Consider the following 26,926-nt stretch of genomic DNA (forward strand, 5'->3'; position numbering starts at 1 on the left):
CCATTTCTTTTTCTCATATATAATTTATGTAATAGTTTTTTGTTCTTGTTGGATTTTAAGAAGCAAATTCCAATTTTGAGATGACTGGTATCAAAACTGCTTCCATATCAAATTTTTCACATTAGATGTCAAGAGTTATGCAAATTCAAGTTTTAGTTATACAAACAAGTAATTTCACTGCATTATTTTATTTAATATACACAACTGCAGTTCATTTAGGCAATAGAAAGTTCACAGATATGCTTACCCCAGCACATGATTTGACACATTTAGTTTGACAGAAACCAAAGAGTACAGAAGTGGAGTATAATAACCATTAAGAACACATAAAGAGTGAGAATATTACAACTAAATTACAAATAATATAAATATTTGATTCACGTATAATCTTTACACATTCAACATTTCTGATCTTAGGAGTACAGTTATAGAAGAAGATGGCTTTTAAATTTAGCTTGATCTTATTAGTGGAAAGTGGCATTCAAAACTATCAAAAAAGTTAGAGATTATAAACTAAATTCTCATTGTGATTATGACTTCACTAAAGTAGAACTGCACAAATATTATCATTGCCTTGGTGCAGCTCTGGCATTTGTTCTTCAAAGATGGTAGACTTGAAACTCTTAAGCTAGGTGGCAGGTTATCAACAGATATCCTTTATACGCCTTCAGGCTAAGGCGTATAAACCTCAGCAAGGAGACAGCTATCTCCCACTGAAATTTATAACTGTCTTTGGAGTTAGGAAGGACAGAATATGCAAGTACTTTTTGGGAAAAGGCCTGAAAGGACTCAAGAGATACCTGCACATTTCTCTCTTCTTCTCTCTTTTCCCCCATCCCTCCCTCCCTATTTTTTCTTCCTTCATTCCCCTTCCCCCTCCCCTTTTTTTTTTGGAAGTTCATATAAATAAAAGTCTGAATGAAATATTTGTTGTTAATATCTCTCTGCACCCAGATACTGTAATTCTTATTTTGGATGGAAAAAAATCAGTCTGATTTCTGACCTGTTTCTATGGTCTTCTGAGAGCTCTGTGATGTCTTGTATCCCTTCAAGTCAGGAACACTTCCATTTGTTTAAACAGATAATATCAGGTACTTATCCATTTTCTAAGCATTTTGGTGTTTCATTAGACCCTTTTCATTCTTTTGTTAAAAGAAAAAAAAAGGCAGCTTTCATTTTTGACAGAAGATCAAGCTATTAAATTATTTGGAAACAATCTCACATCAACACTGTTGAATAATGTTTGGGTTGTACTTTGTTCAAGAACTTTTTATAAATATGAAAATCACTCACTTAAATAGACATTTACCTCTTTAAGAATGCGTGTTTCTGCTTTTCTGTGATGAATGTTAAGGTACCATTTTCTGAGACCAAACCACAGCAAACAGTTTCCTGTGACACATTACATCCCCAGGTAGTATATTTGCTGTGGAATATGCTATTTACTCTGTTACTTCTACTTCCAGCTATTCCTATTGATTCTGAACCCAATTTGACACCTTATTATTCAATATAATATAATATATATTTTATTCATAATATAATTTCATTCACAGACTTGCAAAAAGCTGCCAAAATGCAGATATTTTTTAGATCATGGGAGATAAGTGTGTTTAAGCTAAATGAGAGGGGTGAAAAAACCTTCACATTCTAGTATTGAAGACACACTCCAGTGAGACAAAAGTATAGCATAGTGCCACGTTTAGCAACTTGAATGGCTGAAATAGAGCAGCAGCAGCAGCATTTGGAATTTCTGTTTTATTACACAGAGAAGTATACTTGTTTTTTTATAAACTATGACCAGTTGGCATTTCACACAAGTCATATGACACTTCCATAGTTTTTATATTTATGTAATGAGTACGACCAAGGAGCAAAATGTTGGCTTCAGTAAAACCTATGGAATTAACACAAGCCCTCCTCTTCAAGTATCATCAGTTCAGGTTGTGTTCGCAACAAAAGTTGAAATGTTTCTAATCAAAGTTTGTTTCAGTATGCCAGATTATAACAACAAGTTCCTGAAGTATCTGAACATTTAGAATTGGAACTTAACATAGGCTAGATTCGTGTGGGCTGGCTTTGTGTACGGCAAAGCATACATAAACATAGTTTAAAAGGCTAAGCTGACTATGAAACATTGTTTCGGTTCACAGGAATTCAAGATTAGAGATCATTATTGTTTATTATCTTTAGCACAGTAAAGATGTTGCTGCAAGTTCCCTCATGCCACATTGCCGTGCTTCTATCGAAAATTAAGGGTTCCATATCCCCAGCCACCAGTTTTGCACGTGCACATAGATGGCCACAATTGCCAAAATTTTAAGTAGGAAACTGACCTCCTACAAGCAAGGGAGGAAGACTGAAATGCTTTTAGTTACAAAAACACTGCCTTTGATTCTGTTTCGTGATTAACAAAGCTCATGATACAACCTGACTCAAAAATGTATTTTGAAATGCTACATATGAACTAAGAATTATCCTCATCACCACCATACGAAGTCTTCACAGTTTTAGAAAAAGGAAAAGTTTTAAATTAATTAGTGAAACTAGCATAGCTTTTTAGATATAAACAAGTGCTCTCAAACAAACATCTTTGTGATTATTACACATTTTAAAACAAAATAAAGTAAAAAATGCATTCTGGAAGTCATTACTGCCCAAATGGTGCCTGCATTTCCTGCATCACTCTTTATTATACTGTAGTACAAAATGACTGCTTACACCCACACAAATGTAATTTCAGGGCAGTGGCAACAAGTTCAATTTTGTGAGTGTGATTACTTTATTGCACGTGTCACATGAATCAGAGACTGCATATACCCCTGTTGAAACACCTTCTAGATCTAGACACATAATGACTGAGACTCTGTAGTGAACATTTTGCACTATAAGCCTTTAAAGTAAACTACTCCATCAGCTTCACTTACAAATTATCTGTGGCAACAGTACAGCATTTCATAAATAAATTTTACCCAAATATTACAGAAAAAAGCTTTGGGATACATTAAATATAAATACAGTGACAGCTGAGCTGCAAATTTAATTTAGGTATATACAATAATATGCTCACCAGTTCTTTTCACAGATGTATGCTTAACCTCCCTGAGTCCTTTTCCTTACTTAGCCACATGGTACTTTTTCAGATGTTTGCTCAGTAACAGCAATGACAGCTTTGGGGTTAGAAAGAAAGGTTGGAAGGATTATGTCAAAGTGCACTCCATCTCATTTGTCATGTATTTTAAGCTTACTGTACTTTTGCTTCTACAAGCCCACTGGTCATGACATGCCCATGACCACTTACACAGGCACTGACATGTCTTAGTGAATCTGCTCCAAGATAGGCCATTAAAAGTTCAGTGCGTCGGATTAATAATTGCATAAGGTCTTCTGCCAAACTCTCCATAGTTGAGTATCGCACCTTTTCAAAATCAAAAATGTCTTTGAGGAAGAAAAGCACTTGATCCTAGTAGGGGAAAAAAGAAAAAAAATTACTTTTTTTTTTGTATTTACTTATTATTCTTGTATTTACTTACAAGAAGAGAAAAGCATGCAATGCTACCTATTTCTTTTAGACATTTCATAAAATCATCCGTTTATGTATTATTATAGTGCTTAGATACAAGTTCACTAAAACGTATTTTACAAAACAGTTTTAAGCCTAAAAGCCTAGTCAATATGAAAATATTTTCATTATTATTATATATATACAAATATTTTTACTATTAGTCTTAATGAAAATGCAAATGTGTGCCTATAAGATCCTCATTTCTTTTAATCTGGAAGATTTTAATTCTTTTTTAAAATAAGGTAAGTGGTAGTTAAGAAAACATTGCAAACCTTGAAGAAGCAGCATAGGTCATAAAGGGAGTTCCTGGGGCCTAAAAAACCCCATGCCAAAACAGGGCTGATATGTTCACATATAGCATAGAAATGTGCAAAAAATCCATCAGGTACCTAGTGATGTAAAAATCAGAGACAAAAGTTACACAGTAAACTTAGTATAAAACTCTATTACATAAAATTAGGTCTTCAGAAAAGCTTAAAACACCTACCACTTTAGGGCTGTGGTAACCTGAACTCCTTTAAATTATAGGCAACTGTACAGAGCAAGCGTCATGATTGTTTTAAGAGTGAGTTTGTTCGCTTGTTTTCTTAACTTTACTGGTATTTTGTATTTTAAATATTTTAAAATTAATAGGCATAAGGCCAACAAATCATGACCAATCTACTCTGCCCTTCTGTATGAGGGATCAGGTAAGAGGGAGGCTGCAATAGAGCTCCTGCAGCTGTTGAGGAAGATGCTACTTCAGTTAAGTAAAGGGACAGGAAGAATTTTTTTTAGCTGTGGAGATGGTCAGGGACGTGGGATAGAGAATCTTAGCATAAGCAGGTAAGATACAAGATTAATGACCTTGGCCTGCAAAAATCCAAAGTATATGCGTGGACCCAGAAGTCAGACAATGTCACCATTGATTTTTTGGACCTATCCTAGTTTGAGAGTCTTTCAGCTAAGATTTTTTTTTTGCTAAAAAAATGGTATTAGGGCCCTATGAACTAAACCTCTCTGAGAGGCAGACTGTTCTCTAAACTTACATGTCTACGTTGATTAAGGATTAAGGGTTGATCTGTAATTAATTTTTCAAAAGCTACAAGGCAGAACTTCATATTCTTTGGAGCTGATCAGTAACTCTGCAAAGCAACTTACCTTCATTTGTTGTCTTTTCTGCTTCAGTACTGACCAACAGCTTGAAGCCACAGCCTAAATGTAAAAACAGCACGAAACCATGAATAAAAATAACTAATTGTGTAAGAAAATTGTACTTGTTATTTTGAAGTCTTTTTTGCGACACTTTCTTTAGTTTAGTTCAAAAGTGATTCGGAACCCTTGACTTCTTTTTACAGTTTAACAGCAACATCTACTTAGTTTAACTGAGGACTAACTTATTATATACCAGAGAGCATGCTCAGACATCAGAAACTATTTTAGATATTAAATAGCATGTGAACACATTGAAATGTCCTTTTTCATTTTAGCAAAAACATTCTTGCAATAGCTTCAGATTCAGCTAAGCAGTTTTGTCCAAATATGGACCTGTGCAAAACAATATACCCATATCAGAATTAGGCTTTTTCCCCCCTCATAGCTTGTAAGGGAATTCTATCCTCATCTGTTTCTCCATCAGTACTGCAAGATAATTTACTACTCACAAAAAAATCATCCTATGTATTTTTCGTAGTGGCAGCTTTTAAATTACGATTACAAAACCCCCTGATATCACCCTTCAGGTGTGTAATTCAGTTGTACTGGAAGCTGAATTAGACTTTACACTAAAGGAGGGTGTAGTTTATTTGCTTTAAAATTAATGCTATTATCGAGATGAAATACATAGTCTTTATTCTGCAGGTGTTGGATTTATTCTCATTTTTACATTGCACTCTGAAATATAAAACACTGATCAACAGAAGAACAGTTTCAGCATATAAAGAAATTTTATATCAGAATGCTCACACCATTGTTATATTTGTCATACTGTCTACTTATTGTAACGTACTACAGAATCATGATTATGAAAATTAAACAAATACTTACTGTTTCTTTAAAAGAGGAATTTAGCCAACGGTTGTTTACTACATTCTGTATAGATATTGGTGGATTTTCTAAATCTTCAAACGAATCCATCAATATGAAGTCCAGAACAACATCATAAAAATTCAAGTTCTTTACCTGTATTAAATTAGAACATGATCTAAGTAACTTAGTTTTTCTTTTGGCGGTGGAATTCAACAAGCACCATATGATAGCTCTATATTAACATGCAAATTTATCATTGTTGTTGATTTTTAATGGATATTGAAGACATTCATTAAAGTATCATTCTCCTGTCAGCAAAGGAGAAGTTGAAAAAAAAAATCAAATGTTTTCTGGCACTAAACTATATTGGTAGATGCCATTTCTTTATTTCAGGAATGTTAAGTATAAAAAAGATGACTTTCCCACAATTCTGACATGCAAGAAACTATTTTTGGCTGCTACAGTTGGCATAATTAAGGGGGTAAAAACACTTCAAAAAATTCACACTCACTCCTCTAGCAGCAAGTTCCATTTCAGTATTATCCCAGTGATCTGTTTGTTCCAAAAAATAAATCATTTCATCAAAGACATCTTCAAATTTCTTTGGATTCTGCGAAGTAAAAGCAAGGAGTGTCAAGCAAACCTAACAAGAGAGATGGTTTATTTACACTGAAAAGTGAATTATGGTAGAAGTTACATTAGCAGTGAAACATTATTTAAAAAAGGCTTTTACCTTTCGTGCTCTCACAATTAAAGCAGACAAAATTTTTCTTCCACTTTCAGCAAGAAATATTCTGTTTGCTGTTTCTGAAAGAATTATCTGGAAAAGGTTTCAGAAAAAATAAACATATTAATTCACAAATAATAGTAAGCGTCTTTTATTACTTCAATCAAATTTAGTAAGTATTTCTTCATTACGACCATTAGCATGGTAAGGCAATAATCTTTGGTCCAAAGATTCCAAATTTTGCTAGTCACAAGACTGGGACTCCTTTGCAAACATGTCACATTTTACAATTATAGAAATGTAAACATAACAAAAATATATTTAATTACACGATGTATTATGAAAACACTCGCACAAGTACTGCATTGATAGTGGCATTTCAATATCACGTTTTAGGCTTAAGAATGCACACAGATCACTCTGCTTTCTATTTACCTGGAAAGCTTGTCGAATGCAATGAAGCTTAGCAAGAAAGTCACTGTCTCCTAGACATTCAAACATTTCAGTCCTGTATAAAATAGAACAGTTTTCAAAGACCATCAAAAAAAGAAATACAAGAAAATTTAGCCAAACCTAGTTCTTACTTTGAAAAAATACCTAGTATGAGAAACCTTTTTAAAACAAGTTCTATAGAGAATATTTGACTTAAACTTTTGCTTTTCTTGGAAATTAAGTAGACAAATTAATACCTTAACACTCTTGAGTAAATTTTGCCTTCTTCTGCTAAGTGCATAGCTTCTTCATACAACGGACAATGGCAAAGGGAATCTAGACCATAGGTATTACGAATTTCTCTATGCTCTGTGAGCTGAAAAAGAAATTAACATTCATTAAAGAGCTTGCTGAAATAAAGATATAAAAAATTAAGTCAAAGTTTTCCTGATCTTATAAGAAACTTTATCCTTTTCTGCATCTGCTTAAAAAAAGGTGGTGACATTTAACTACTAAACAGAAGCGAGACACCATACTATTTAAAATGGCTGTTAATTTGTACCTTTCAAAATCTGAAATCTACAGTTTCAGGTTTCAACTTTCAAAAGTTTATTTAATGAAATTTCATCAGTTTTCGTTTTAATTTGACTACTTAAATCTAATCAGTCTTGGTGCAGTTCAAAAAAAAAAAACAAACAAAAAACCGTCAAGACACCGAAAGTACAGAATGACTGCATCATGCAAATCTTCAGGAAGCTGGAAATAGTAACATCCTCCCACCCTTGTTTTTGTGTTGCTGGTAAATCTGTCTGCTAGTTACAAAGCATAGTGCATGAAGCACAAGCTGCCAGCATTGTACTACAGGATCCCCAAAGATTGTCGTTATTAGCAGTTTTAATTCTGTGGTTATCGTATAGATTAACATGAACTCATAGACACTTTTAGAGCAGCAAAAAACAAAAACAGATTAAGAAGTTAAAGGATGCAAATAATACAGAGAAATCCTGTTGTAAACAAAACAATGGCTAGCTACAATTTCCACTACAAACATTCCATCATATTATCAACAAACCAAAACCCAAAAAACAACCTAAAAAAAAAGGCATATGCTTCTCAAACTCATCTAGCTTGAAAGTATCTCCATTTAAAAAGGATTCATTTATTTGTTAGTTGTTTTGCTTGGAAGAACAGAGGAGGATAAGCTGAATTACAGTTCATGATTTACAGCTACTGAGACCAGAGATTTTATTCAGATTTAACAATATTAATGCTAGCAATAACTTGTTTTAGATTTACTAATTCAAAAAGCCAGTCTGAAAATTTATGTTCTTATTAAACAAAGAAAGCCCTGTAACTTTCATTTGAAAACATGTGTATTCCTATATAGGAAGGAATAATTTAACCAACTGGAAGGAACAAGAATATATCGATTTCTGATATATATTAATTTCTTATATATATATATATATATATATATATACAAGCGCACACATATACAAATATTATACGCATGTATATACAGTGCAATAATTAGAACGGGTATATAAACATGAAAAAGTGAAAAATCTTTACTCCAGAATTTGTTTTTCTACGCTATGTTTAAGAAATGTTAACTATGGAACAATACAGGCATTTTCCAAAATAAAGACCAAAACAGAACACAAGCATACTAACTTACTTCTTACCTGATCCAGCTATAACTGAAGCTATAAAACATTCCATTTATCTTATTTCATTTGCAAAGCATGAGAAGAAATAGTTTGTGAAAACATATGCACTTTGTAAACAGCTGCCCCTCTCTTGGAGGTTATCGTTTCTGTGGTAAAAGGGATCACGTTAGTTTTCCCCAGTGAACTTCAGGTAAATAAGCTTCTTCAGATATTTAGGCAAATTGACTAACTTGGACTGAATTAGGACTCCAGTGATCACCACAGTTAGATGCACGTAACCTCCACCTGTTGCCAGCAAGGCTGAGATGAGAATGTCTTCAGGCCAGGAAGATGTCTGATCAGGGCCTTTGCGGTTACAGATTAACACAGAACCTCATACCTGGGAGTTCAGTGAGGCCCTTGGTTATCCATAGCTTCCTCTCATGCTAGCAGATGAAATAAAATAGCTGTGTTACTGTTGTAAGGTGTATTACTGAGCTCAAATTCTGAAAGCAGTTACATCAACTGGCTACCAAGCAAGAGAGAAGGGTATAAAGATTCTTCTGCTGAGACAGTTTTGACTACAGATTGAAGTTTGTCCCAACCAGGAACATTTGGACAAGGGGCACAAATTCCTCTCTCACTGACTTCTTTGAGTCAATGATATAAAAAGAGGAGTAAAGAATGAACAATACAAGCCAAAAAAAAACAAAGACTAAAAACCACCTCTAACTTTAACTAGAAAAGGTGATTTCCAGATGAGTTCTGAAGATGCTTCGTAATGCTTTTGCAATCACTGCAGATTTTCTTTTGATGTTTTTGAGCATTTCAAAATATATAAATATATATATAGGTATAAATAATATATATATGAAGTATATAATAAGAAAAAGCTTGCTTATATAAACATCCTTATTCAAACCAAAATTATTTGAAGATGCTCTCAGCATATATCCACATTTCTAACATACCAGAGACCAGATATTAGAAGAATGGGCAAGTCATACTGAATATTTAACAACATGCAGAGCATACACCATTTTCTAGATTAATAACTTCTCAAGCTGGCGTCAAAAGGAATATTAACTCTTTATTTACAGAGAAGAACTTGTCACCTTTAAGAAAAAAGGTGTAGAGATGGATTAGTTTGAAATGAGATGGTTCACTCTAACTATTTTATATGAATTGGCACACAGGCTGCAATCAGCTGCCTGCTTTTTACCCCACCATGCACCCCTGTGCACTGAGTAACTATTTCTATCAGGAGTTCACTATTTGTCAGAAGTTAGCAGACAGCCACAGTTCCCCACATCTTGCCATTACAAGTGAGTTGGACTTGTGCAAGTTCCTTGATTCCTTTCTTGCCATTCTGCAGAGAAGGCTCCTTTGAGCAGCCAGTGCCATTTTGAAACTCTTAACAGACTGCTAAGGATGGAAAAAGCGCCCAATGCGTACTGGTAGCTGAGAGTAACACAGAGGCTTGCGATGATGAAGCTGATGTCCAAATGTCTGCTACTTCCTCAGTGCCCCATGGCGTTACGCGAAGAAGACTATGAGAATGAAGTCAAAGAAGGGAGGAGAAGATTAATCACTCTAAAGCAGCAGCCTGGTCTTGTAGCACTTTATTTCTCTCAGTTCAAGGCTCAAGAAAGAAACAGCAGCTGCTTGCAGCCAAGAATTAGCAGGCAGCAGCAACCACTGCCCAAGACATTTATGATGACCTGCTGTGGATACCCACCTTCATTATGTTGAAACAATACGAACATCTTCAAACTCCAAAAGCTGCAGTGATAGCTTGTGTCTCTGCACACTGTGCTGCACAACAGCTGCCAAAGATTACAACGTAGGTTGTTTGTGTTCAGATGCTAATTAATTTTCTATGGACAGTTGAGCTTTACAGATGCATCTGCTAGTAACAAAATGCTTAAACAATTGAAAAACATCAAACCTCTGGAGCTTGCAATAGTTTTTAAACTTGGTATTTCTTAACTGCTCTGGTCTAATGAACAGACTCAGTACTTTTATTTGCCAACCATGAGTTGTTTCTTAATAAACAGAAAAATTCTCAGCTGTGCTTGAAGATCTTGTTGACTACCAAAATAGCCACCTACATGAATCTAACAAAAATATGCAATGCTAGACATTTTAGGAATTCTTGCTTGCTCCCTGTAATAAAAAGGTAACTTTACTGGTGCAGTCAGCTTTCCTTACATTCTAAGAAACTATGCTTATCCTGTATTAAAAAGATCAATGAACTCTTTCTCTTGATATTTGCATCTTTAAAAATATATATTTTTTTCTTCAGATAAGTAGCTGCAGGATAAGTGTGAAACATGTTTTCAGAGTTGGAGGATGTGACGGTGGTTACTAACTAACACATTTGAGATGGTACTGAATAAGTTTTTTTCTCACAGAAAATGCATTAAGTGTCCTTGTAACGTATACAGCTAAGTATACAAGGCAACCCTGATGATATATGAATTTCTCTCCCATTTTCTTCCAGACACCAGGAAGAATGCATCAGTTCATAATTTCAGTTGGAAATTATGGTGAATGTATTCAGAATATTTTTTTTCTGAGTTATTGTCTTTGTTTATACTGTGTGCTAGGGCTGATCTAGTAGGCTAGGGCACGGTGCTATACAGAATGTTTTCTGTCTTACAATACTAGTTTGCTGTGCACTGCAACTTTAATAATTAATTCACTATATTGCATGAATCAATGGTAGTATTATTCCTTGCCAGGCAGAATAATTCTAGGCTGTATGCTGTGTTGGGTACATATGCTTTCACATACGTGGAGGTATTATGGCACAATAACGAGTTCAGTGTTAATACATGGGATTGTTACAAATGTTACATATATTTTCTAAGAATTAAAAACAGTTTGGTATAGGCGGTCAGTGTACAGGAACACATTGGCTATTGAATGAAACTCCTCCTTGTCCTAGAACTAAAACCATTAAATATACTATGCAAGTAGTGACATAGCTAAGGCTTCAATGTGAGGACAAGGATCAACCCCAGATTTTTTGTTACTTTTTAAAGCTTTTAGAGCACCATTTAATAAGTTGTTGGCCTAAATTTCCTATTCATACCTATGCAGCAGACAATCATAGTTGTCCTTTGAGGGAATCAAAGGAATCTGGTTTGCGTTGAACATTCTTCACTGCCACACAGAAAAGTGCTGTACTAAAGATTTTAAGTCAAACTGCCCCTCCTCCCCCCTGAATCTTTTTAACTAGGACTACATATAGCAGGATGCAGAAGACAAATAATGGATAAAAACAGAACAACAACAAAAAATAGCACAGATGAAGTATGAAGCTTGAGGAATTTGTTAGAAAGTACACAGAACAGGAAGAATTTCTCAAAGTGGGACAGAGCTTTCTTACTGCCTGTGACGTCACCAACATTTATTAGGAGCTGCAAAGTTTCTGGTGATGACAGGAAGGGGCAAGTTTTAATCCTGGATATTGTGTTTCACTGAATACCATGAAATCGTTTCAGCTTGCTCAAACCAGTAGGCAATGGTTTGCAGCACTTCAGGTACAGGTTCTTCAAAGAAATAATATTAGCATTAGTGGTGGGAATGACTTTGGGGATAAGTTCTTTCCTCCCTTTCCCCATGTATTTTAAGACTATAATTTAAGGCACTTCCACACCTCACTGTTTTGTTAGAATGGGTAGCTCCTCACAACTTGCTATCCAGGGCATGGCAGTCTGCAGCACTGCTGTGTTACATTTTTTTTTGAGGTAAAACAATAATCCACATCAAACTGGATGGATTACATGAACATGGGGGAAAGTGACCAGGATGAGAACAATGACTCCTGAGAAAAATTAAATTAACGATTATGGTCACATTTCTGAAAGCAGTTAGAACACAGAAAGGTACGTCTTTTATTTTTGTAATGAAACAGGAAAAAACCTCACTTATAAATGCTATAGGAATACACATTATTATTTGCTAACATAATTCCCTTTGGTATTCCATATTTCAGGGAAGGAATAAAACACCTATTTGGAAGCCAGGAAAAAAAGCAATCCTACCTTTCAGTGACAAAGCACTTTTGGAGCACGTTCTGAATGTAAAATTCAATTTCAGAATTGAAGGTTTTTGTGCCATTTATAAATAAGTTGAGGCATATGGAAACCACTGTTCTTTCCCTGTTATCAAAGCCTGTTCCTTCCTGCACTATTTTATTTCAACAGATTTGAACTGTGAAAGACAACCTTCCTAAAAAATTACTGGGAGGGTAGAGAGGGGGTGAATAGGGTTGAGCAGAGAAAGCACAGCTAAAGCTTTACTCAGGTCTTAAAGATTCCCTCTAAGCTTTGGACTGAGGCAATATTTTCACAAGGAAACCAATGTTTGTTTGATAATAGAGCTATAGATTCAGTTGCAATCAACGGATGAAAGTAAGACATGATAAATGCCTGTGCACTGACAATGGAGAGACAGCAATGTAACTCACTGTCAGGGAGAGCAGGAAAAGAAAAGAGGAAAGGTGGAAAAGAAGTCAGGAAAGAGAGGGTGGAGACCTTTATCTCGCACACTCGCTCCTGTATATTTGCCAAAGGTGGTAGCCATTTCAATCACACAGTAGGTGAGATAACAAGAATATGAAAAGAATATCGACTCTCATAAATGCAAGTTGATGGCAGGTAGGCTCAGATGGGGAAGAAAACACCGTTATTTGTCACAGTAAACAGTATCAACAACAAGGCAAATAGTTATGCTTACCATCCCTTCTGCAGTGGATCTGAGAAGCCTATGCATTTAGGAATGGAAGTCTGGCTGGGCTTGGGGATGGCGACTGTCTAAATCATCTTCATGAGGATTTGGACACCTGTATATTGTAGGTGTCCAGACTGACTCATGGAATTGTGCCATCAAGTGCATGATCCTCAGTACCCTCTTGACTATCAGCCATAGCCAAGATGAAGTCTTGGCATACCCTACTGCTCCTGTAGAGCTCATCAAAAGGGCATGTGATTCAACCTCTGCCAGTTGTCCCAGTTTTGTATATTTCTTTTCTTGAAAACTATTTTCCTATGTTTTGTCCTAATATGATGCAGCACAACATTCTTGTTGCCTCCTAAGCAGTGTCCCTATTGATTTCCATCAATGTAATCTACCTGTCTCTTGTCTTAGGATTCCCTGTATTTTTGCTTGTATCGCTCCAGAGGGCAGCGAACTAAATTTGAGATGACTGTGTGTGAGCACAGGAACATGGAAATAGCTTCCAGTTTCTAAAACCAAAGCCAGAAAAAATACTTAGTGTTGCTCCCTGGCACAGGATGCAATGCAGAAAGAAGATGAATAACTGTCAATATAGTTTGTGGCACGATGTGACCAGAAAAAACGCTACTACTGTGTGAATTCCCAGAAAGTGAAATTACCAATTGGTAAGTTCAAGTGGCAACACCATCAAACTTCAAGCTGCTTATGGTTTTGCTAATCTTCAGGACTCCTCCTAGAAGATTAATCTATTAAAATTCTTCAGTAAAGTCTGATGGAGGAGATCAGAGAGCACATTCTGTTGGTAAATGCTAGAACAGCTGGAAAGGAAGAGAACATCTTTTTAACTTTCTTCTGGAAATAACACGTTGACAGAAAAGGCTTCGATGTACCAAAATGTGGAGACTATTTTCAGGATACATGAACACAAAAGAAAGGTCTAAGATTGTTGCAAATTTTGACTTGAACATTTCTTTAGCATATACTGAGACAATTCAGCTTCTGGATGGGATGATTACTCCCCAAAGGTGATACATCCTGTTTCTTTAAGCCAAGCAACATAAATGAGCATAACGGATTGTCCCCATCTTCACACACTTGCAAATACACTGGGAAAGTTCATGGGAGAGAAAAAAAAAAAAAAAGATACAAAGAGAGCATACAAACTGTAATGGTTTACAGCTCCTCTCAAGAGTTGATAGTTGAAGCAAGCCAGAACTGTGGTCTCATCCAAATTACTGGAAGAAGTAACCAGTCTCTATAGACACAATCTTTGTTAGAAACGAATGCTAGGCATACTACCACAACTTAATGGGAATTACTAAGTCAAGGTAATTGTGTCATGGAAAAACAAACCATACAGTTGACAGTCAAAAGATAATTGCAAGCAATGCCTATGCAATTGTCTCTTTTTACAGCTGAGTTTAGCAGCTTAGTTGTAGCGCATATATGATAGTAATATCTAACATAGAATATATATATTGAGACCAATTGCTTTCCTAGTAATTTGCAGAAGAGTGCTATTCAAGATCACTTCAGCTCCTGAGAGACTATGAAGTGAGATATTCCACATTCGAGTAAGTGTGTCACTGCATATAAGATTCTTTCAAATACGCCAATGGAGCTGTAGCAAATTAGAGCTAACAGGCAATGTCCCGTTACCTGAAGATCATTTCTTTACGTATTCTTTGTGGTCTTATCGAAGAAGATGACGGAAAGTTAGATGACGTATACAATATACTAAAATATGTAGCTACCAATTTCTAATAGTTTACTCTCAAAAACCTCAACTCCAAAAAAAGACAAAGCCTGTTTCATACATCTTTATATTACCTCAGACAATAGAAAAAAATGATTCCAATTTCATTCTTCAAACAATTAGGAAAAAAGGTTGGTTTTTTTGTTGTTGTTTTTGTTTTTTCTCCCCATAAGAGAAATATGCTTTGCTTAAAATGATTAGCAAGAAATTAAGATTCTTCATTTCACTGTTCAAACAGATCAATGAATCTTTCAAGAAGCAACCTTCAGAAGTCTTACCTCAGCTGTGGAAACGAAGGAGTCTGTTGATGCGATGCTTAGTGTATCTCGAAGGGCAAAATCATCCATATTATCCTTTACAGTAATATCTGTATTTTTATCTTTAAAATAAATAAAAAGATGAAGTAAGTTTTCTGATAGTCTAATAACTTGAAGTCTTTAAAGTGCTTTTCATGTACACTTTAATGTGTAAAGTACACTTTTCATGTACTTTTGGAAGTCACTACATTGTACTACTCTGAGTAGATACTCCTGTGATCTGCTGACATATATAAAGGTGAGTATATTTTTCTGTCTTTACAGTGGACTTGCAAACATCATCCACAATGGACAGAGAAAAAAAGATCTCTCACAAAGATCTCTCTCACTAAATATCTTACTTTGCTATGTTGATCTAAATCCTTTTAGGTTTTTAACTTGGCTGTGTCATAATATAACAAAGGTGCAATGTTTTAGTAGCCAGGAAATATTGTGCAAATAAAAGCTACTGATAAATAAAAAATAGGTTTCAGCTTCACTTGAACTTTGTTTCATAGTTTAGTTCTCATGCTTTTTTTCATTCGCTGGTTTTCCAGCAGAGCAAGAGAAGTTTTTGATCTTCAGTACATCCCTTTTTCCACTGAAGCAACACATCCAGAAGCACATCCTATATAGCACTACAACTATTACTGCCTTTAAAATAACTGATATTTTATGCATAAAATCATCTACAATACAGTTTCTCTCAGTTTTCATTTATTTTATTCTCAGATTTCAACTGCTGCACGTATTGCTCGCATACATGTTATTTTTTTTCTATATAGAAACACTTTCACAGAAGGATTAAATTCATAAGTCAGTAAGTCAGACTTTGGCTTGATGTGCCACATACTACATTCTCAGTAGAGCACAGGCATTTATTTTGGGTTACTTTACCTTCAGACATTACACATGTGTTGCTAAAAGTCTGTTTTATTTCTAACAGTCAGCAGCAACCAGCTACCCAATGTCATCCAGATCTGTTGCTATGGCAATACTTTTATAAAAAACACTATTACATAGCAAGTGGCCAAATGCCAATATACTGGAATGGTTTACTCATCAATTGAAACGCTACAATCCACATATCTTAACTATTATTTCGGTGGTTGTTATGGTTTTATTTGTTACGGACTTGGAATGACAGCTCAAAAATTGTACATAATAAGTATCTGTCTTTGAGACTATTCACTGAGCGAAAAAATTATTAAAAGTTTGGAGTAAGATTTTACTAGATGCTGCGACACGCCACTGAGTTAGGCAGCTTCCAACATGTAATCACAGCTCCACCAACATTCACAAGAAAAATCTCTGATTTTTCAGATCCTTCTTGATAGTTTATCCTTGCTTCTAACCTCTAAAAACCAAGAAGAAAAGTACAGCAGCATCCAAGCTGGTTGTGAAATAATCATAGACTGGAATCTGAAGAGCTGGAACACAAAACCAAACTGTAAAGCATTTGCTTGACATCTGGTAAAAGCGGACGGGTAACATGATGTTTCCTCCTTATTTCTAGCTCATAATTTGCATTAGTATCTCTCTAATATTACATTAAATGATTTTCTAATATCACTTTTTCACATCAGCAGTTGCTGGAACTGCAATAACACTGTTAAACACTGGGCTGCACGGGGATGTACAGCCTGGTCATGGATTTTTCCACTGAACCTCTTGTTTTGGCTAAGTTCTTTTCCATACTAAATTTGCAATTAAAACAAGAGTATCTACATCTCAAGGTTAGAAAAGCTCTCTAGCACCTGGTTCAAGTGCAATCCAAAGAAATAATGTTTTTCTGACACTCCCAGTCTATAAGCAACATTTCCTTCATGAGAAGTAAACAGCTATATTCATAAGTAGCAATATAAATTAGAAACTCTCATAAGAGTAACAAGTGGGCCATACTGTTAATGATCTTACTGACGGCTTTACTCAAGATGTTAAGATAAGGACACAGCTCTCATGTACACCAAGTGCAGCTGTCAAGTAGTCTCATATATCAACCTATTTGCAATCTCAGAAAGTCTCTGTCACCCTCATAGGGATGTCCCAAACACAGTTAAGGCAGTAATTTCATAGGAACTTTATCATAGGAACTTTACATTGTACAACGGCCAGAAACCTCATGGTAGAAAAATGAAAACTTATTTTTTTAGTAATCGTTGCAAGAGTCATTTTGAACCTCACTAACAGTCTACTAATATGTCAGTGAGGGATTATATTTCTGATAAAATATTATTTTTGTCATTCTAAAAAGATTACCGAGTATGTAGCTAACTCCAAGATGATTCATTACACATACCTAGCTATAGGGATACAATTATAGGGGAGAAGGAGAAACAGCCAACCAACCAAACGACAACAAATCATGCCACAAACTTACTTCATTATTCCACAGCAGGATAGGAAATGAAAAGAGTAAAAATTTGAGTTTTTTTTTTTTTAAGTGAAATGAGTTTTTTTTTTTTTTTTCCTCCAAGTGAAGAGCTGTGGTTTTTTAAATTTACTTTTATTTAAACTAAGGCTGCAATAGCTGACTGTGGTAGCATTAGTTGCTTAAAAAAAAAAAATCAATAGAATATTAATAATTTACTTTTGCTAAGGTCATAGTTCCAATATTCCTAATATGGGCCTAGAATTTTCACTTAGATAAAATGTTTGTGTTTGCTGAATATGGAATACCTGTGTTTGCAAAAAACACAAAAAACACTTCTCACTATTACAAAATGCACAACTTATGCATGTTATGACAAAATACTGATTCATAAAAGGTTGTTAATGTTAGGTGAAATATTAATACCTTTGGCAAGTGGTATGTCCATACAAATGAGAGTGTACCCAAATAAAACAACACAGCCTTGTCAGCTATTTCTGACTTTCTGGCTACCACCGCCCTAATACTCTATAATACCTTTTGCCTAGCAGATGCTTATCGATACCCGTACTGTGCAGAGAACACATTATTATGAAAACAGTAGGGTGAAAATTAAGTTACAGTTAGAGTACATACCATGCAAGTACCAGGAGAACATTCTTAGACATGAGAACATGAAAAAAGAGACAGCAGCACAATGAGAATCCCGGAATGAACAGCTGCAAGAGGAACCCACCCACCCGCGGCTGCATCTGCTCATACAGCCAGACCAAGTTCCTATGTAGTCTAATACCTTAAAGAAAGAAATACTAGCGAGTATGTGAGCTTCAAATATACTGTACTTATTTGAGAAGCCCAGGAGTTATTTACAGTTCGTTTATATTTGTAAAGAGAATGAAGTGGGGTTTCAGATGTGATACTGACAACAGTAATTGCCATAAAGACTCTAAGCTGTGGTGCTTTAAAATGCATAACTGGTTCTAAAGTTAGATTAAGGGTATTCAAAAATGCTAAGAATACAAAGTATGGCTAAAGCTTGTGAAAGTAAACCCAGCTTTATAAGATTATGCAAACAACTATGTATTCGAAACTAAGCAGGCTAAAAAAAATATCACATCTATTACAGAGTACTAATCTAGGATATTTATTTGTCTTTGTCTCTGGTAGATTCCTGTGGTATGACAGACCAAAAAATAAACTTCTCAACTTGCAAAGCAGCATTTGACCTTAGAGATGGAATTGCATAGAAGTCAACTTTTTGGAATTCATTTGGGAAGTATGCATCTACAAACAACATTTTAAAATTCTGAATGTGTGTGTGTGTGTGTTATCTTCCCTACGACCCTGAATGAAACACAGCATGAGTTTGCAAGTGAGCTTTGCACTTATGTGCAGCAGTTAAAAAAGGAAAGCACTTTTCCCCTGGCAAAGAATTCACGGAGAGTTAAGGAATCTAGTTCTGAGTGTCACCGGTAAAGCCATGGCTTCCTATTATCCCCAGCCACCCACTTCAGTGGCGCATTAGTGCAGTAATACATCACAAGCAGGAAAGCAGGATGGGAAAGGAAAAGCACTTCTACAATGTAAGCCAGCCCCTTGATAGACTCTGGAGAGGAGTTAGCCTTGCAGAGGAATCCACTTATGAGAAGTCAGGGTACACCAACAGTAACACGTTCCCCATATTCTGCCAGGTTACCGCACAGACAGCCGCCGTGTTTTGTGCTAGTTACATCCCTCAGATGCGTGGCTTCATGCCTAGACAACGGAATTACAATAATCAAGTTCAGAGAGCACAGAAGCATGAATTACTATCTAATTCAATTACAAGAGAATGTGTCACTGTCTTATAGCTAGGTCACAAGCAGCACTGTGTTTTGTCAACACTGCTGCTGAAGCATCCAAAAGCAGCTTCATTTACATTTATAAATAGTCATAACTCTGACAGTGTTGACTGAATATTCTTTAAAAATTTGCCAGTCCTACTAAGTAGCTACTAATGTATTACATGAAGTCTTCCACCATGCACCTAGAAAGCACTGAATTTTACTTCAAGCCATGCTTATAAAAGGAAACCAACCTCAACCTTCAGATGGCACCTTCCAATGGCTGGGTCACTCAGCAAGCAGTTACAAAAGGCTGGCCAAGGATGGAGCAGGGTGACCACACCGACCACTCCTGATTTAACACTTACTGTTAAGTTACTCATTTACAATTCCCCAATAACACAAATATCCAGATTTAAGAAAGTGCTTATAGCTGGGGGCATCTCAATTTATTGTATATAAACAAAGCTGTTATAGCCTCAAGCACAAAAACATATTTTAGCTTAGAGTCTTTTAAAAATATCTAACCAAATCTCATACTCTCCCAGTCTGCCAGTATGCATCACCAGTAAAACATCTCATCATTCTTTGTCAGGACTGCTCTGATGTGAACCAAAATGCACTAAGCAAGAACTACTCAGGCATTTGTTTAAAGGGAAACAAATCCTGCTCCAGTGCTTTCTGACTGTCGGGCCTGACTGCCAGTACGTGCCCCCACCTCCAGCAGGCCCCGCTGCAAACACACCGCTTCTGCTCCCCAGCATTTCACTAGGAGCTCAGCTACCAGAGCAGTGGTTTAACGGAACGGAACAACTGGGGAACACAGAGCATGGGACAGCACTGAGTAGTCAGTTTTACCTTTCTCCTAGCACTTGTAGATCTTCACAGACTTTTAAGGTAAGCTTTGGCTAAGCTAACTGCTGAGCCTTCCCATTATATCCTTCTTAACAAACACTCCAGTAGTTTTCATGCAGAGAACAACTGCCTGGAAAAAGATGCAACTTGCTTAAAATAACCTTATCATCTTTAGGAGATTTTCCACATACTTTAATGGCAATTTCTGGGATGTTTGAAATAATATGGTTATTTTCGGACCTTCACGATACTGACTTTGTCCATAAAGTTATATTATCTGCTGACCACCACATGCTTAACGATGTATGAAACAGAACAACATGGCTGCTGCTCTCATATTTTCAAACTGTAAAATCAAGCACCTTGAATGCTCTCATCCAGTGAAGGGAAACAGCACACATAGACTACAACGATTACTAATGCACAAGCTAAGTAAACATCAAGTGTACCTTGGAAAAGAATGTTAGTATAATTTATTTCCTGTAGTCCATCAGACACAGATACATTAACAAGCTCAAGAGTATTAGGAAATATTATGTAGTTCTGATATTCTGGAACGCTGATAAAAGATTCTTTCAAGATTTAAATCTGCTAAACAAGTCTTCCACACATTCGATAACTGAACTGGAATAGTTCTGATGGTTGCCAGAAATATGATTTTGTTGCAAAGAATGTGACCTGTGAAAACTGCTTCTGAATCATTATGGCATGCTTTACTTTAAGACCCAAATTTCAAAATAGAAAGGCTTCAGCATTAGGAATTCTCCAATTCAAACCTCAAAGAAGAGGCAAGATAAATACTCTTGGTGCTAGATTATTCAAAACTGAATTTTAATAAAATACAGCAGCATCTAATGTATAATTGATAATGTGAACTAATACATCATATGTGCTGACAGCTTCGAAATCAGCTTAGCAAAAACAAAGTAAATATACGCCTATATTCACTTTCTTGGTTTCCTGCTCTGACTCTGCATGATGTAGACAAACGAACCTGACACAGATTTGAGATGTATATTATGTATAAACTACATGTCACTGTTAGGTTTCTCCCCATCATACAGGTTCTTATTTCTTTGAAAATGTAAACTTTGATTATTTGTAACTGCATATTATAGGTTTCAACATTTTTAATGGTTACACTTTTCTGTAAATTCTTTTCTTTGCCATAAAGCTAAAAATCAATGCATCTGGATTAAATGCCTATCCTTTATATAACAATTTGATTTCTGACCACCCTCCTGTTTTGAAGTAATAATTTGGATAACAATCAGCCTCTGGACTTATATTTGATTAAAAAGAAAAGATTTGGCAATCAAGTTTGCTCAGCTGTCTAAGCTGTCTCAGAGTCTGTTTAGATGAATGTGCAACACGCAGCCGTCACTTCATCCTTTTTATCAGAGTACTCTCTTCTCCTGTAGTTCGGAAAGCATAACATCTATCTTGGCCATAGCAAAGTCTAGTTTGAATTCACATGATGCTTATTTTAAAACGTAGGCTGTCCACTGGAGATTTATAGCACAGCACTGTGAAGACTGCCAGATGCCTTAGTCATCAGATTTGAACGTCACTGCCTTTTCTTAGTTCTTCACATCCTGAAAACAAGCACAACCTGCCACTATTTTTGCACATGCACTTTCTACTGACAATAGAATGGTCTGTTCAGTCACATACAGCGTGATAGCACATTAACTCTCTGTGATGCAGAGCAAATTCAAAATGCAGTATCATATTTAAAAGAAAAGGAAGTACAAGATTAATTTTGAGGCTTACACATCTGGAATTAGCTCCTTGAATATGTTTCCTACATCAGAGGCTTCCATAAGCAGGTTAAGTAGAAAAGTCTTCTCACAAGATTTGAGAGAGGAATCTCAAAGGTAAATGAACTTATCCCTTTGTGCTCTGTTCTAGCACACCTATGTAAATCTAATAAACACCAGTGAGCACTAATAGCATGATATTTGGACAAGTTCATTACTATTGGTACCCCCTGCTTCTTTCCAACACCATTTTGGCTTCCCCACAATGTTGCTCTTGATAAGAAGAGGAGACAGTAGGAACAGTCAGTGAAAAAGTACAAAAATAGACAGCAACCGTTGCTCAACACCTGAAACTTTTTGCTTTATAAAGTTCCTTAAGTAGTTATATAAAAAAGGAAAGAGTAAACAGTTTAGTAAGCTAGCATATGGACTACTTTGCTCAACATAGTACAAGAGCACAGGATCATCATCCACATCCATGAATATCAGTTCTCTTTGAAGAAACGTTTTAAACACAGGATTACTGGAAAGGTTTTTTCTTTAGCCAGTGTTTTACGCTTCAGGGATGTTCACATTTCAAAGTAAGAGAGACAGACTGACAAAAGGAACCTACATATTCATTTGCTCTTCCATTGCAAAAAAAGCGTACTGCGTAACAGTTGGTAATAACCTATTTTAAAAGAATGAAACACTCTACTCCTGAAAAACAGTTATGTTAATATGCACGTCATGCAGCCTGCAGGCATGAAGACAGTGATAAGAAAGATAGGTAGGTACCTTTTTATCTCACGAATTAATAGGAAGATAGAAAGACAGAACCAACTATTCAACCGTTGACACTCAGCAAACTAAGTGTTAATCAGAAGATGTAAATATATATATATATATTTTTGATTTGGACTAAATACAATCTCCATTTTGAATACAGAATGTGGGTAATAGATTTGACACAGGCAAACTCTGCAGGGACAGCAGAGTAATCCTAGTTGTCACTTGAATTTCAGGGCAGAACAGTCTTACAGTATTCTGCAGACTCCAGAGAGGCCACTCTGGAATGTGACTGGCTTCTGCAAACCCAGCTGCACACAGCATACACTTTAGGAATCCAAATTCATAAGAAACATGCATAACTTTAAACAATAAGACATAAAGAATATCTTAAGTGCCCTACTGATGGGGGCCTGCTTGCCTTCCACTTGTCCTTGACAGTAGGAAAGAATGAGACAAGGATCCTTAAAAGTTAGTTCTGAATGGAGTTCTTTCTCTGAGCCTTTGGTTTACTAAATAACACTGTTTACCAAACTTCACTTGAAAAACAAACCAATAACACCAAGATTACTAAATGCATTTGTAACAACATATTAATACCTGAATTATAATTAACAATAAATGCAATCAGACCTTGCAATTTAGTTTGACACTGATTATCAGCTACTCCAGCAAATGTAAAGTCAAGCTATTAGTTAACCATGGTTAAAGTAAGATAAAGCAAGGAATATATGTAATTTGGGCTATCTGGAAATATTTAGATGTTTGCCTTTAAATATTTGCAGGCATTTCTACACATAGAGCAAGGGCAGCTTTAAATAGCAGTAGAGAATAAAGCCTCGTGTGATCGGCATGTGCTCTTGAACCAGACACTCTACAGCACTTTGCTACAAACAGGATTATTAGGTAAGGTGGGACGAAGCATACAGACCAGATATCACACAAAGAATGAGAAAACTGACAATATTTTTTTTTAATTTAGATTGAACCATCAAAAAAGAAAATAAAACGACTTCAACTTATTTTTAATAAGTTTTTGTAACTGACTGCATAAATATACGCACGAGAGAAAACCGATACACAAACAACAAATTTTACTCTGTTATTGTTCACAGCACCTTTTGCTATAACTTTCCAGAAAAATACATTTAGTCCCACATATAGGTTCAACTTTGAGAAGTTGGAAAGCTAAGACAAAACTTGAAAAAAATGGAAAGATATAAAAAGGCCTTTAGGAAAGGAAAGACTTACACAAACGACTTGTGCCTTCCAGAGTAAACAATTGGATAAAGCCTATATGAAGCCAAACTATATCACCAGTAAATAGCTGTAGCGATGGTGTATGGAAAGCACCAAATATCAAACTGAGTAAACAGCAATTACTGAAGACTGCTACGTGGATACCCTACAACCATTTATGCCAGGCTGATGGGTAGGGGCCTCTGACTTAAATGGCAGCACAATTTAAACACAGTAGGCATATCACTTAAGAAATACAGTTGGCTTTCTCATGTGTGCAAACATGACACTGCTTTCATTCTAACCCCTTGAAAACAAATAGCAGACAAAAGCTGATTTACTTTACTGTCAGTTGAGCTATTGAATTAATAAAGGAACTATAGTGCAGCAAACTAAATTTACTGATTTTATATGACTGTCAATATTTCATCTTGATATTGTGCTCAAAAGCAATCACAAGAAGATGAAATTTAGTTCCTGCATTTTCAAGATTAAGCTAACGTATGAAATCTTTTTAACTCTGAACTATCATTCTGTCTCTCTCTCTCCCACTACATTCTCCTTCTTTCATTTTGCCCAAGAATATTCTAAGAAAGGCTTGTCTGAAACAGAGTTTAATGTAACAATAAATTGTTTTTAGTAGAAGTTCTAAAACAGGAATTAGGCCTATGGGCCAAAACATGTTCTTGATCATCAGTTTATATAACCTCACACTGTGATACCCCAGCCAGAAAAACAAACACTTATCCCACCCTCGCAACTTGCCATCTGTCTGGTATGAGTTTTCTTCATGCCTCTGGAACATTTATACTCAGAATGTATATAAACACATAGAAATTAAGTGTATATACATCCTTTTTAGTAAGAAAAGGAATTTGTAAACTCTAACTTGTTAAGATATACTACAAGAATGTGCCAGTGGATTTTTTATTTTTTATTTTAAAGAAAAAGCAACTTCCTGCCTTTGGAAGGAATATATACCACTTTTCAAAAGTGTTAAAAGTTACTAAATCAAACCCTGACATGGGGGAAAACGATCACTTCCCCTTACACAAAAAGGAGGTAAATATGCGTTAAATGGTTAAAATGGTTAAAACAAGCACAGAGAAACTATTGATTAGAACTAAACACTAAAATGGTCAACAAATAAAATGCAAAAGAAACACACAACAAATAAGCACATTGCAGTTAATGAGTTCTTGAACAAGATCAAGTATGAAATTGATGAACTAATTGTTGTTTGCAACTTTTCACAAAAACTAATGAAAAAAGAATGCAGCTTAATATAAACCTTTAATAAGAGCTCTATTGTTGATCAAACTATAGATGGCAAATATGACTCCTGTACCAAACAACAGATGAATATAACGAATTATGATATACTGGGGATTGTCAATGTAACTTGAGAGGAGGAAAATCATGCCCTGCATCTTTTAAGACTTTTCTGAAGTAATCAATTAGCACATGGGGAAAAAGTGATTTCATTAACAGCAAACGAACGTACAAGAACAACCTTAGCTACATGAAGGCAACAATGGGATTTGTATTAGGAACAGATCATAAAAATGAAGCATGTAAGTGATTGTCCTTTGGTTATCTGGTAGAAAATACAACCAGAATGCTGAAAACTATCAGGAAATAAGAAGTATTATGTCACTACAAACCCCTATTTTGTCTGCATCACACGAACTCTATATAATAAATTCTGGCCAGGGTATTCAGAAAAAGTATACAGTGAGCTCGGAAATCTATACAGAGAGCTAGCCAGTATAAACACAAGTACACAATGGTTTTCACACAAGGAGATGTAAGGGACTTTGGCTTAACTAAAACGAGAAGCAATAAAATCAGACACTCGGGAAGATTTTGTGTATGCAAAAAAGGTTGAAAAGGGAAGAGGGAAAGGAGCATATTGAGAGACTTAGTAAATTTTAAACAGCAAGAAGAAAGATTTATTATGTCTCATCTCATAGTAGTGCCTCTGGTTCTTACTATCTGGATTTTTTTTCCTCATTATTTTTAAATGATTAAGATGTGGTAAGTCATACCTACAAGACATTATGTAAGCTGAAAGCATAAAAAGGATTGAAAAGGACATACAGAGGTCCGATTCAAAAACAGATGGTCAGATGTAAATTTGGCTATGGAAGTCCGTAGCAGTAGTCTGGACACCAAGAGTTGTGCTAAACAAGATTCTTTTATATATTGAGACTTCTTAAACTCCTTTCAGATCTATTGCCAACCACTATTGGAAACAGAACATTGGGCTACCTATAATGTGACCTGTTCACCTGTTTTGATGCTCTAGTTTGAATTTCTCCTTACAATTTCGTAACATTTTCCTTACAAGTGCCAAACAGCACTTGTAAGTGCCAAACAGCAAATAGTCGTAAAAAACAAACAATGTTCCATGCTATTTATTCACATCAAGGAATATTTATACATTTCTTTCATTTGTTTCATCAGATTTGGGGTTTTAATACAAATTTCGTTGATGAGTGGATAAAGATCCTTGCCCTGAACCAGCTTTTAATTTCTGATATTCTTCTGTATATAACATCAACCCATTTCTGTCTAACGTGAAGAAAACTAGATCATTGCTTAATATGAATAAAGGCCAGTCAGTCATGATTGATTTGTATGGTCTGCTCTTCCTTCAAAATGAAGGGAAACACCAAATAACATCTAAGAAAATTTTAAAAGTAATAGTTTGTTTCAATATATTTAAAAACATTTTGGACAGCTAATCTAATATTTGTTTTGAGGATTACTTTAATAAGCAGCATAGTGTAATTTATTACAAGCAGATTCACACTAAGTTCTGAATGAAAATTTAAGGTTACAAATGATGAAGCACTGAAATGAAACTGTCTTGTGTGACATTCTTAAAAAAATAATTTGGTGTTCACACTCCTTTTTTGATACAGTTCTA

At 35.5% G+C, this 26,926-nt stretch overlaps 1 protein-coding gene and 1 long non-coding RNA gene across 4 annotated transcripts in view; one reads left to right on the forward strand and one right to left on the reverse strand.

Annotated features, from left to right (window-relative positions):
• Positions 1-172: 172 nt before the first annotated feature.
• The window catches only part of MIGA1 (mitoguardin 1), a 41,396-nt gene continuing 14,642 nt past the window's right edge, over positions 173-26,926 (reverse strand). For 2 of the 3 annotated variants that reach the window (XM_040566094.1, XM_040566095.1), the window contains exons 8-16: positions 15,161-15,261; positions 6,989-7,107; positions 6,735-6,807; positions 6,306-6,392; positions 6,084-6,182; positions 5,591-5,725; positions 4,706-4,759; positions 3,838-3,954; positions 173-3,463 (exon numbers count right to left, since the gene is read on the reverse strand). In XM_040566094.1, the coding sequence (XP_040422028.1) occupies positions 3,245-3,463; positions 3,838-3,954; positions 4,706-4,759; positions 5,591-5,725; positions 6,084-6,182; positions 6,306-6,392; positions 6,735-6,807; positions 6,989-7,107; positions 15,161-15,261 (1,004 nt within the window). In that variant the 3' untranslated portion in view covers positions 173-3,244. The remainder of the gene's footprint in view (positions 3,464-3,837; positions 3,955-4,705; positions 4,760-5,590; positions 5,726-6,083; positions 6,183-6,305; positions 6,393-6,734; positions 6,808-6,988; positions 7,108-15,160; positions 15,262-26,926) is intronic. The other variant, XM_040566096.1, reaches the window with a different exon arrangement.
• Positions 18,702-26,658, forward strand: LOC121074256. The gene is made up of 3 exons (XR_005822232.1): positions 18,702-20,269; positions 23,541-23,661; positions 26,461-26,658. It is a non-coding gene; the product is annotated as an uncharacterized LOC121074256 (long non-coding RNA).

Source organism: Cygnus olor, chromosome 8 (genome assembly GCF_009769625.2).
Source record: "Cygnus olor isolate bCygOlo1 chromosome 8, bCygOlo1.pri.v2, whole genome shotgun sequence".
Lineage (NCBI taxonomy): Eukaryota > Metazoa > Chordata > Aves > Anseriformes > Anatidae > Cygnus > Cygnus olor.